We start from the raw sequence: 12,794 nt of genomic DNA on the forward strand, positions 1-12,794 counted from the left end.
CTTTTTATATTCGTCTCGAAGAATCGTGTAATACACTGGTACTACAAATGTCGATAAAATGAACACGTGGTATCTACTTGTAAAAATAGATAGGAGCCTATTGAACTCTGAGCTTGTCACGAATGCAAGTAGAGAGTGCTCAAAAGCGGAGGATCTCTCTATTCGAATACAATCGTAGGTACGAAGATATTAAGCTGAAGAGGAGAAGAGAGAGTATAACTTTTCCGGGCGAATATATGCCCTATTGGAGATCACGTGCAGGGTCAGGCTAAAGCGACCGCTGCTCACGTCTAGAGACTAAACAGATCGGCGAAGATGAGAGTAGAGTCTAACTATGCTAGAAGTCTTCAGAATAACGTAGGCCGAGTTTCAAACCGGCAGGCGCCCTTGAAAATTTCGTCCGGCAACACCACAAACAGATATCCGCGAGTATTTGCAGCTAAAGCGACCATCTAAATCCCGCACTGTAGGCAACCGCTCAAAAGGATGTCTGCCTTCTCGACCCTTTCAAGTTAAGCTTGTTTGAAATAATGACCTGGAAAAACTTTGCTCTACCGGGAGATCCGGAGGAAACCCAACTCGCTTGGTAATCTCATTAGCAACGAAACCTCCTAAAGCTAAGGGTCCCGGGAACCATCGACCGCAAAGGTAAGGATTCCGACCTAACTTTGAGTCGGTGTGACTAAAAGAGCGCAAGTGGCCGATGAGAGACCCCTTCGTCAACGTGGTATTCAGCATGTAGTGGAACCACATATACAAATATTTTGCGGCATTTACTAGGAAGTAGTAACAATAACAGAAAAGCAGCGCAAAAAAATAAAATTAAGTGGGAAGTCCGATAGAGGATATTGATGGTAGCTTGCAGAAATGTATACCAGTTGTCTTTTGCTGGGGTTTTGGCGGTACCCCATCTTACCCCGTCAAGCTAGATTTAACCTTTGAAAAGCTACGATACCATCATCCCGAGAGATGCCCGCGAAGCTATGGAACACCAAATTCAGAGCGAGTAAGATCAAAGTAAGTTAAAAGTTACATGCTTGAAGCATCCGGCCAAAACCAAGAAATATACCGAAAGGCCCAAGAAAAAAATTAGAAACGGAAACTTGACCCTTTATTTAACGAGGCCAAAATGAACTCAAGGAACGCACTATGATTTGCTCGCTTGTAGAATCTCTTCGCTGCTTTAGGCTATATCTCACGTGAGAAAGCTTACATAGCACGATTGGCATCGGAGTATAGCAATTGCGATCACGGAGATCCTTCTGTTTGTAATTCTGTGGTAATGTTAGAAGACAGTTGAATAGGTATGTTTGCTTGGCAATTTTGTTCTGAGTGCTATATCCGGTGCTGGACAGCCACAGTGGAACGCCTTTTCGCTGGCTCAAGAGGGGTTTTTTAGTCGGGTGTTTAGGTGCTTGGCAATGGATGTGATTGATGGTCTTCCTTGAACGCCTCTGTGGCCGTCCTTAGTCAATCGCTTTTGCACTCGTTGCCCCATTTTGAGAGAAGGTTGTGGGGGGTTCCTTGTTTAAATCTCCAAGGTCTCTAAGTGCTCCGTAGAGAGTCGTCTCTTTTGAACACCTGGAGTACCGATTTCTAATCTTAGCCGAATCGGCATTCGTAGATCCGTGGCTTATCCAAAAAAAAAAAAAGCGTGGGGAAGTATCAGAACCACCTCTTATCAGTATATCTTGATCCTATAGCGAGGCTTCACGGTGGGATGCATATGCCGATCTCTCTGCAGGTCGGGACTTGTGGAGGCATATCAGTGTTTTTATAGCAATATATCCACGTAGCTGCACCTATGACCAGCAGAAAACATCTGATAAGCGTTGGCGGTGGCCCAACCCCATTTTCCCCCCTGGTTCTCCGTTATCAAGCTGACCATCTCGATCACGGCTACCGGCGTTTTCGGGGCTTAAGGGGAATTTCTTCGCGGGGTGGATGGTGGATGGTGGATGGTGGACCGTGAACCGTGAACCGTGAACTGTGCGCGATGCGATGCGATGCGACGTTCCAGCGTGCTGGGCAGCAGCTTGTCGAGGGGGCGTTGCCACTGGTCTAGGCCTTGGCTGGTCTCAAACAACGCCCTCCGTCCGCGGTCGCCAGTCTCCTCAACCTTCTATTGTTGCTATTGTTGCGATACCCGACATTTCTTGCCCCAGTCGCCAGCGTTGTGATACCGTGGATCCGCCCGCAATCTAGGACTCGAGATATATCACCCTGGAGATATATACATGCCGGGCCTTGGCGCTGCTTCAGAGCGTGAGATACTGTGTCCGTCAAGGGTTCCAATCTCCCCAACCCTGCCCTGCAAACCCCACGCCTCAAATCGATGGCCGATATCAAAAACCCCGAGCAGTTGGTGGTGCAGCACGGGGCCGGTGGAATTGTGGCGCCAGTGAAGAAGAAGTCGAGGAGCAGCAGAGAAGACGCCGCGAGCAAGAGGCGATGCGTGAGCACGGCTTGTATCGCATGTAGGAAGAGGAAGTCAAAGTGCAATGGGAACACTCCAAGTTGCGCAGCCTGCTCGAGTGTTTATGGGACGGGTAAGCCCCAGGTCGTTGTTGATAATGCGCTTGGTGTCTCTTGAAGCTGATGCTTGTCCTCTCAGTATGCGTCTACGATCCGAATAGCGACCACCGACGAAAGGGCGTGTACAAGGAGAAGATCGATAGTTTGAAGACGCGGACCTCGACATTGCAGACTCTTGTGCAAGCCATATTGAACGCCGCCGAGGACGATGTGCCAGATCTGGTGAAGCAGATACGGACCTGCGAAAGCTTGGATGAGGTGGCGGATAGCATACGTCGACATGAGGAGGGCATGGATGAGGACGATGGCGAAATCGATGGTCCTTCGTATACGACGAACCTGCCGACCTTCGAAACACAACTTTCAGGGAAGATGGGCGAGTTGAGGCTGGAGAACGGTGCTGTTCGGTTCCTTGGAGGTACTTCGAACTTGATATACCTGGAACCTACGGATGAAGACGAGCACGCTGCCGCATCCGAGTCTTTCCAACAGCAGGAGGATCCCCTCACAAGCTGGACAGCAGTGACGTCTGATACCGAGTTCATCGTACATCTAATCAACATGTATTTTACCTGGCATTATCCCTATTTCACGACTTTATCGAAAAGTCTCTTCTATCGAGATTTCCTCCTAGGAAAAGCTACTATAAACCCCAAACGGACGCTATACTGTTCTAGCCCCCTCGTGAACGCTATGCTAGCATTAGGATGCCACTTTACCGACTCCCCAAAAGGCTGTGCTCATCCAGGAGATACGACCACAAAGGGAGACGCTTTCTTTGCCGAGGCGAAACGGCTTATTGTTGAGAATGATGAATACGAGAAGCCTAGTCTGACAACTATTCAAGCCTTGTGTCTGATGTCTGTTCGTGAAGCTGGGTGCGGCCGAGAGGCCAAAGGCTGGGTCTACAGTGGAATGGCCTTCCGACTGGCGCAAGATATGGGCCTGAGCCTGGATTCCGGGGGGATGACCAATAGCAGGGAATCCATGGATGAGCAGGAAATTGATGCTCGAAGGGTCACGTTCTGGGGTTGTTTCTTATTCGACAAGTGCTGGTCTAACTATCTCGGACGATTACCGCAACTACCAGCCGCCAACATCACGGTAGCGAAGTATGATGTTTTCCCTGACGAGGACGCCGATATTTGGTCTCCGTATACCGATAATGGCATCGGGCAATCGCATTCACAGGCGTCGCGAACGAGGACAGTGGCACTGCAGATTTCAAGTCTCGCCGAGATCAGCAGTGACTTACTGATATTCTTTTACAGTCCACAGCGTCTCGAGAGATCTATTGGGAGATCCCAGGAATTGAAAAAGTTGAGTGAGTTACAGACACGGCTCGAAGCATGGCGAAGGGATCTCCCCAAGGAACTGGAGCCCAAGGAGGGCCAGTTACCGAATGTCCTACTCATGCAGTAAGTAAAAACCTCTTGAGTTAACAATAACTTCAACTCACATATTCTTAGCATGTTCTTCCATCTTCTATATATCCACCTCTTCCGCCCCTTCCTCAAGTATAGCCCATCAACCTCGCCCCTCCCATCCCACGTCTCGCCTCGGAAGCTATGCACACAAGCTGCAGGCTCTGTCTCAAAACTTATGCGGCTATATAAACGCACCTATGGCCTGCGTCAAATCTGCAATATTGCAGTCTACATAGTCCATTCGGCGTGCACGATCCATCTGCTGAACCTCCCGGAGAAAGCCGCAAAGAGGGACATCATACACGGGGTCAAGCATCTCGAGGAGATTGCAGATGACTGGTTATGTGCCCGTCGGACATTGAGCATCCTCAGTGTGCTGGCAAGAAAATGGAAGATTGAGCTTCCAGAGGAGGCTGCTGTTGTCCTCGCTCGCTCCGATGCCAAATTTGGCCATTTCAACACAGCTGATGTGCCGTCTCCGAAACAGGAGATCATCGGTTCTTCACCATCCTCGACAGCTACACCACCTCCATTTGCACCTCCACCCCTACCACCGCAACAGGGATCGAACTTAGTGCTCAATCATAACCCACTTAAACATAGTCTATACAGCTATCCGGAATCCCAGATGCTGTCAACGATGAAAGGCATGCACCACTCACCGTCAGATACACAAAGTCCTACCATCCAGGCACTATCTGCTCGCCGACAGGCAGCCTCCAACGGTCTTGCAGCTACCAATGTGGGCGATGATTCATCAATACCTCCGGTACCATTTCCCCGTAACCCATACAGCAACCTTCCAACATCAGCATCAACATCACGTTCTACACTCACTCCGTCTACCGATATCCTACCCACCACCTCTAGCATGGTGTCAAACTCACCAGCTGCCATGGCTCGGCAGGTCACTACGAACACGATGTTCGGCGGCGTCGAGGCATTAGTCGAAAGTCAAGACTGGTGGCTCCGCGATCAAGCCAGCCTCGTCATCGGCTTCGACAACTGGATGGGGCCCGGCGGCTCTGACGGCATGGGGAACGGGGCCATCGCATCGCCAAACATGAACAACCTCCCAAACGTTGATTCCAGCTACCTCATGCCTCAAAACGGAAACAACGGAAACAATGGAAACAACCCTCACAACCCCGACGCGTTCAATGATGACGACTGGAATTACTAATTAACTTTTGGTCCCTGTAAACATTTTACACATGGGAATTTTCGTTTTCGTTTCAAAAATTCACGGACCGGAGTTTGAAAAGAAAACCGGGTGGTCATTCATTCATTTACGTAGCTGGGCGGTGGTCGGAACTGGGTCGGGAGGAGCATATTTTACCTTATATTTATATATGATTTCACGAAAATCACGCATAGTTTATCTAGCAGGAGTGGGTGGGTTGGGGGGTCTTCTATACGCTTGCATACACACACACACACAAGCATATATACATATACGAATGGCGTTTTATTTTAAGGGGGGTCTTTTGTAAGCCTCGGGCTTTTAACGCCTTTTTGATGTTTATTTTTATATAGAGTTGTAGATACCTAAACAACTTCTTCTCTCTTCTACACTTCTTTTTGAGAATCAGTGTGCGTGATGGGGGATGTGGATGTGGATGTGGAATTTTGGTGCTGGTTAGTTAGTTTGATGAGGGTTGGGCATGGCATGGCGAGTATATCTGTTACCATTCTTATACATACATATGTTACATACATACCTATACATACATACATACAAAACCCCTTCTCATAGATGCTATGCCAAGTGTATTTACTCTAAAAACTATACATGACTAACAGAAAGCATTCAAATCGCATTCCCAACACTTCCTCCCTGCCTTATTGATGAGAAATCTACCTTCCCCACACCCCGCATAATCCACTATTTCACTTCATTCCAGCCTATTCCTCCTACGTCCTAACTCCCATCCCATCCCATTCCACACCTCCCCCCTCCCCCAACCATCCTAACATCAACCTCCCCAACCTAACTCTCTCAACAATCCAAACCCCCAAACCCCCATACCTACTCCGATACAAGATTCCTCATTCCTCACACCTCCCCAAATCCCGTCCCATCTCCCACCTAACCCAGCCATCCACAGCCACACAAGCGTATAATCCCCCCTATCTATATCTATACACACCCCGTTACCACCCTAGCCCTCCAAAACCCCCCCGGGAACGAAGATTTACGTATTTACTTACTCACTACTTATCAACCAACCAGTACTTATCCTCCGTACCTACCTACTCCTCTTGCTTAGCTGTTTTATTCGGGGTTTAGAAGCAGGAAGGGGGGGAAGAAGGGTTGGATAGCCTTGGGGTAAGGGATAAGATGTATGTAGGTAAGTAGGCATGTTACCAGATGGTGGCGGTCGGGGGTAGCTAGTGGGGAAAAGGGGCTTGGGGCGCAGGTCAACACTTCACATTCCAAACCCAGCAAGCAGCGAGCACATTCAAAGCACAGGGTATAAACCAAACTTTTTAAAAAGTTCTTTTCCATATTCATTTCATGTCATCCCACTACATATATATTCAAGACAATAAACAATATAAATAAAGCCCTCCTTCCCCACCCCTTCATATTCCATATATCCCATTCCGCATTTCATATGTAAAAAGCCTAGGTATCTTTTCGTTATCTCCCTTTTTCCCCCTATCCCAAATATTCCAAATATTCCCCATAAAAAAAACCCCGGGATATCCAAGTACTTAAGTAAAGAGAGAGAAAAAACTGAAACGAACTATATACAAAAGCAAACAAAAAAAAAAAGTTCAAGAGAGGAAGGGAGAGAACCTGAAGTAATAACGCAAGAGAAAAACAAATATTAACACCTCATACCCCTGGACCCCCAAATCAAATATATGCCTTTCCCAACCAAATAAAGGTCTTCCGTTCATTTGTTATTCATATCCACCAAAACAAAAGAGCGCCGAACCATAGTAACAAAAAAATCAAAAAAGCAAAAAAACAACTCGCCAGGTCTAAAGCCCAGATATCCCCAGTTCCGCACTCCCATTTTGGTATTCCCCGGAGGCTGTGTATAAACAGATGTATGTTTGACCACAGATAAATCCCCACCTACGCCAAAAACCCAAAAGAAATTTGAGATAAAACCAAAAACCCGCGATCCGAAGAAGAGAGAGGTGTTCGTTGCTTTTGATGATTACAGTTCTTTCAAAGAGCTAAGCCGGTTCCATCGCCGGTCCATCGGTACAGAGCGAGGACTTCCCGCCGCCGTAATTGCTGCTCGCCGAAGTCTTCTGGCACGCGGCCGCGGACTTGAGCTAGTGCTGAGCGCATTACTTTGCGGAAGTTGCGCTGGTATTCCGTGTTCAGGGTTACGACGCATGCTTCGTGAGCGCGCACGATGGTCTCGCAGGCTTTGACGACGCTGGGGGATGCTTCTACCTGAGAGTGGGTGTTAGAAAAATGCGGAGGGCTGTGGGTGGGAGAGGGATAACGTACTTGTAGCTTGTCGGCTATTAGCAGCAGTAGAAAGCTTCCCTGCAGCAAATACACGCCGAAGAAGAATGGCATGAATTCCAGACCGGGATCGTACTCGAGGATGTTGTTGATGGCTTCGGCAGCGCTCACGGCGTGGCCCGTGGCGTTGATGAAGCTCTGCGAGGAGATCCAGAGGTCGTTGTCGTCAAGTAGGGAGATGGGGTCCCATTTCCCTGCGAGGAGGATGTGCAATACGTGCATCACGTGCGTGCCGTAGGCGACCACAATGCGAGTTTGGATGTCTGCTTCTGAGATATGCGCGGATGAAGCTGTGTGAACTGAGTGAACAGAAGGCGTGGCAGCGTCAGCGTGGTCGGGGTTGTTCCCTGTTGAGATACCTTCCATGTTATTCTCGGGCTGCTCCTCCGCCGCCGGGGGGCAGAGATGGCGGGCTTCAAAATCCTTGAGACTTTGACCGTAAGCATCGAGCTGTCGGGCGATTTCGCTGGCGTAATCATCCCATTCCTGGGATGACCGGAAGCCGACGCCGAATCGAGGGTGGTTTTTGGCGTGGTAGAGATCTACGATCTCTCCGAGGATAGTCATGAGGGGTAGGAAATATCCGAATATGCTATGACCGGTACACTCAAAGTTAGGTCCTCTCCTTCTAATCCGTTGCGTACCATTCGGGGAAGTAATATGAATGCTTGAATCACCAGTGTAGAATTCTCCAGCCTGCCACAACGTGTCGTCCATTGGCTGGAGAAGGCCGTCGCACTCAATGTCTAACAGGAAGAGTGGTCTGTTATAACAGAGTGCGAGGTGCCTATCTACCGTGTAAACCAGCCACCATATCCTCCGTCGCTCTTCCCGTTCCTCCTCCGTGACCATGCCGGCGGAATTGGGAACGTTGGGATCGGCTTCCCCGTCGGCATCGACGTCCTCGACGCCCTCAGCTCCTTGCTGGGGCTCGGGGCTGCTGGGGAGTTCTCTCCCCAGCTTGAGCTCTCGTGCCAGTGACCAGGCGGCGTTCCACCACCGGAGGCTCGCGCCCTTGTACTCGCTGGCCGACACAACAGTGGCAAGATGGATATATGTCACTACGTCGTCCAGGGTACCGGCGGCGCCAAAGGCGCTGGTCTCTCCGTTCAAGGCATCGGCCTCCACAGACCCGGGCATAGCAACACCAAGACCGCCGAGGGCAACGCCATTAACGACGGTGTTGGAGAAGTTGGGCGAGGCATCGCCTGTAGACGGGGCGTGGATCAGGGGCTTCAGCAGACCGACGGTAAGCTCAAGCAGCCGCTGGCAGATGCGGCCCCGCGAGGAGGGAGGTGCGGTCAGGAAAGCAGCGTCACTCGTCTGGGCCACCACCCAGAGCATGCTCGCCAGCAAAGCCGGTGTACATTGTCTCGGCTTGGTCGGGTGAAGAATAGAGTGCTTTCGGAAGACGTACCCGAGCACATAGGGGGATGTGGGGTGCATCAGCGCCGACGACGAGCTCGCAAAGTACAGGTCTAGGAGGTCGCAAGCCAAGGATAAAGGGATGATATTCCCCAGATGCGGGATGAGGGGTTCCAATACGGGGTAACGGAGCGTGGTGTTGAAGTTCTGCGTCACGTGCTGCTGATATTGCGTCGACGGCGAGGGCAGCGACATCCATCCCCCAGGAGAGGCAGCATCCGACCCCATGGGGAACCCGGGCAAAGGGCTATCGCCTAAACGAAAGGGGCCCGGAGTATTCCCCGGATAATGAGTCGGGCTTTGGGTTTGGATGGCGTAAGGGAGATCTGTGTAACCGGGTAATGAGCCTTGTCCGGCATTGTAGTTGGGATGGGCATTGCCATTCATCATGTGGGGATTTAGGGCGGATCGATACCCGTGCATGCTTGAATAGCCGTTCATATTCAGGGACGCGGGGCTTTCGATTTGATCCGCTTCTGCGCGACTAACCATGTGAGGCTGATGCTCAGCGAGGCTCTCGAGGCTGCCGGCTCGCAGCCTTCCCTTGAGCGCCTCTCGCGCCGAAGCGTTGTCGAGGCCGGTGGTGTTCAAACTCAACGATCGCTGGGCCTGTGGCCGCTTGAAGTCGCCGGTATCGTTGGATGTGGTGGTGGTGGCAGAGCCGCCGCTCTCGTTGTTTCTTGGTTCTGTAGGAGACCGCTCTTCGGACGACCGATGGCCATTAGTGGGAGACTTCTGGCCATTCGCCGCCGCGGCAGCAGCCTGCTGAGCGAGATCTTTGCGAGAGGCCTTGCCCCGCTTCTTCCGCTCTCGAATGTATTCGCAGCCCAGGCCGAATTCTATAGGGGGAGCACGTTAGCTTTTGAGGATCAGCGAGAGGAAGGCAAAAAAATCCAAGGGATCTTTTGTCTTTTTTTGCCTGGCTGTAAACTTGCCAACACAGTGAGCGCACGGAGCCTGGCCGTCGCATTTGGTCCGGAGTTGATTGCACTGGTCACACGCTCTGCTGATCCGGCGCCTGATTGGGCCTGAAGCACCTGTGCCATTCGCCCTTCCATTGGTTGGCCCGGGACCATAAGGATGCTGACGGTGTTTGGCGTTATGTGCTCGGTGGACCTGAGCGTTGTTCTGGTGGACATCGACGTGCTGCTGGAGCTGCTGGAGAGCGTATTGGGAGCCGTGGGCCAGCGTATCGAGTCCCGAGTGCATGTGGTTGGATGGGACATGGCCGTTGGAGAGCATGCCGCTCGACGGCAGAGCATTGTATGCCGAAAAACGGTGGAGAGGATTGGAAAGCATGGTGGGATGTGTTCTGGTGTGATTTTTGGCTTTCTGGGTTGGCTTTTTTGGCTTGTGTTGCCAGTCTTGTCTTGCCTTGCCTTGCCTCGTGGAGTGGTGGTGGCAGCAGTAGTCGTAGTCTTGCACAGCAAAAGCTTAAATTTTGTTCTTCTTTGCTTCAGCTTCTAGCTACTTCTTCTGCTTCGTCGGCTTCTGCGAGGAAGAGGCGTACAAGCAGGAGCGTCGGGGGCTGGTGCTGTACTGTTGCTGTTGCTGTGGTAGTGGGGTGGGGTGGAGGGTTCAAAGAATGTGGAGAAGAGTCGTCCTTGAAGGTTCGAAAAAAGAGGTGCAGGCCGGAGCGTGTTCGCTGCTATCTATAAAAGATCTGCTGAACGTCCGTTGGGTCCGGGGTAGAGGCCCTGGTAGCTTTGGTGCTTGTTGACCATCAGCAGGGTTTCTCCCTTCTGGCAGAGCAGTAATAAGGTGTGACAGGCAGCGGATGGCGGAGGAGGAGGATCAAGAAGGCGAGAAACAAGATACAGCACAGAGGGAAGGGCCTCGGGATCCAAGACGGAGACGAGCCAGGGTGTGCAAGGCCGGTAACTAGGTTATAGGTAAGGTTCCTAGGAGACGACCAGGAGACAAGGAGACGCAGACAGAGACAGGAAAAGTGACAGGGCAATGCAATCAATTAGAATGGCGGGGTTGAAGGGGTGGCCCAATCTAGGATTGCATTGAAGGCGAGCCAGGACTGAGGAGCAAAGGGCAATCAATCCTCCGGCTCGGGGGGGGAGGGGCGAAGAGGCAGGAGGAGTAGCGATATCTTTTCTTGTTGTGTTGCTTTGGTGCCTGGTGGTGGACTTGTCTCTGCTTAGCACTTTCTGGGGGCTGGTGAAAGGGTTGCGAGTTTATGGCTTGTAGGGAGCAAAAGCATATGATCTGACTTGTGATTGTGGGTTGCGGACTGTGGAGAGAGGGAAGGGTCACCGGTAGCAGGGTTAACGGAGCAGAGCGGTTTAGGAATTTTAGGATGCTGTGCCAAGGGAAATAGGTAATAGGTAAATTTTTGATCAAGCTCTCAGTGCAGTGAGTATTAGCGTAGCGTGTTAGGGGATTAGTGTATTAGTGTCAGGAGCCTGGAACTGTAACTTAAAATGGCGAAGCTCCGTGGAGGGAGGGCTAGAGTTGGTGTTAGCGTGTACCGTCCTGTACAGTAGTTAGTGGAGGAAGCGCTATACGCAAGCACCGACCTGAACTGTCTGTGGTGGGTGGACAGTGGACAGTGACAGTGGACAGCTCCAGGGCCTCCAGGGCCTCCAGGGCCAGGATGTGGGACCGTCCGAGGAACAGGACAGGACTGACCAGAGAGTCAGAGACCAGCGACCAGAGACATCCATACACGCGAGGGAGAGTTCGAGGCTGCGGCGGGTTGCGCTCCGAGGAGAGAATGGCATCTGGCACTTGCTTGCCACTTGCCCGCCCATTGCCAGCTGTAGTAATAATAGCAATAATAATAATAATAACAACACCCCACTACCACTGTAATATCTTTCTTCGGCCACACTTTTTCCGCTTCGGTCGACTCGACGCGCCAGGACATGGGCCGTGCAGCTGGTGCAACGACAATAAGCACCTGTCTGTACCTTTGTGTCCCTTGTGCCCTTGTCTGGGCCGAGGGAGATGGACAGGGACAGACGAGGTAATGTACAGCACTGCACGAAGTACAGTACAGTAGGTAGGTAAGGTACCTTATTCTCGAGTAGAGTACAGACGAGGGACGCTGTACTGTGAAGCCCAGCCCAGTCCCGCACACTCCGCGTATGAAAAAGTAGGTACGTAGGGTCAGGTAAGGCAAGGTACTATAAGGTACCACCTCACTAACTATTGCCAACTTGCCACCTCGTACTGCGCAGTAAGCAGAGTGTACTCCGGAGAGCAGAGCAGAGCAGAGGAAAGGGAAGGAAGGGAAGGGAAATGCAAGAGCAATGCAAACAAAGCACAACAACAGCAAATGCCCACTGCCACTGCCACTACCACTACCACTTGCACTGCACCACTGCACCGCTACACCACTGCACTGCACGCAAGTACACATCCTCACTCGCTCCTTCCTGGCCCAGTCCTGCCGATACACCGATACACCGACGCACCGATGCAGCGATCACCTGCGCTAGGCCGCAAGGGGCAGTTCTGCTCGTCTCCTCGGCCGCTCATCATGCTGCGCGAACTGGTGAAGGGATCATGTCGCTTAAACGTCGAAAAAGCTGTTCGTGGCTTGTTCGCTGAATCGCTGGCCTCCAGTTCGGGCGTCAGTTGCCGGACCGAGGATAGTAAGTCGCAGTACCTACGTAGTGTGCACGGTGGTCAGTGGCAAGTACCGTTCCTCACCTACCCTACTTGCAGTCCCCTACAGCGTAGCGCTTCTCACAAGCTCACAGGGCCCAAAAGCCCCCCGCTACAGCGCCTAGAGTAACGTTCACAACTGCCCCCTACGGGGTATCTCCGTACACTAAGCACTGTACAGCGACGCCCACTGCGAGGAGGAATCGCCTGTACGGTGCAGTCTGTATGTACGTAGTACGAGGGACTCGCTCTACCGCTGTCAGCCCTCCTCCTCCTTACCATAATAACACCAT

General features: G+C 51.5%; 2 protein-coding genes across 2 annotated transcripts; one reads left to right on the forward strand and one right to left on the reverse strand.

Moving 5' to 3' along the window:
* Nucleotides 1-2,335: 2,335 nt before the first annotated feature.
* BP5553_10053 (putative pathway-specific regulatory protein nit-4) lies at nt 2,336-5,145 on the forward strand (the record flags this gene model as incomplete). The annotated part of the gene is made up of 3 exons (XM_032018676.1): nt 2,336-2,549; nt 2,615-3,953; nt 4,005-5,145. 3 exons carry the CDS (start codon nt 2,336-2,338, stop codon nt 5,143-5,145), a joined length of 2,694 nt encoding a protein of 897 aa, XP_031865084.1.
* Nucleotides 5,146-7,146: 2,001 nt separating this feature from the next.
* Nucleotides 7,147-10,179, reverse strand: BP5553_10054 (Uncharacterized protein; the record flags this gene model as incomplete). The annotated part of the gene is made up of 3 exons (XM_032018677.1): nt 7,147-7,380; nt 7,438-9,719; nt 9,918-10,179. 3 exons carry the CDS (start codon nt 10,177-10,179, stop codon nt 7,147-7,149), a joined length of 2,778 nt encoding a protein of 925 aa, XP_031865085.1.
* Nucleotides 10,180-12,794: the final 2,615 nt, after the last annotated feature.

This window comes from Venustampulla echinocandica (assembly GCF_003357145.1).
Source record: "Venustampulla echinocandica strain BP 5553 chromosome Unknown scaffold_13, whole genome shotgun sequence".
Taxonomy (NCBI): domain Eukaryota; kingdom Fungi; phylum Ascomycota; class Leotiomycetes; order Helotiales; family Pleuroascaceae; genus Venustampulla; species Venustampulla echinocandica.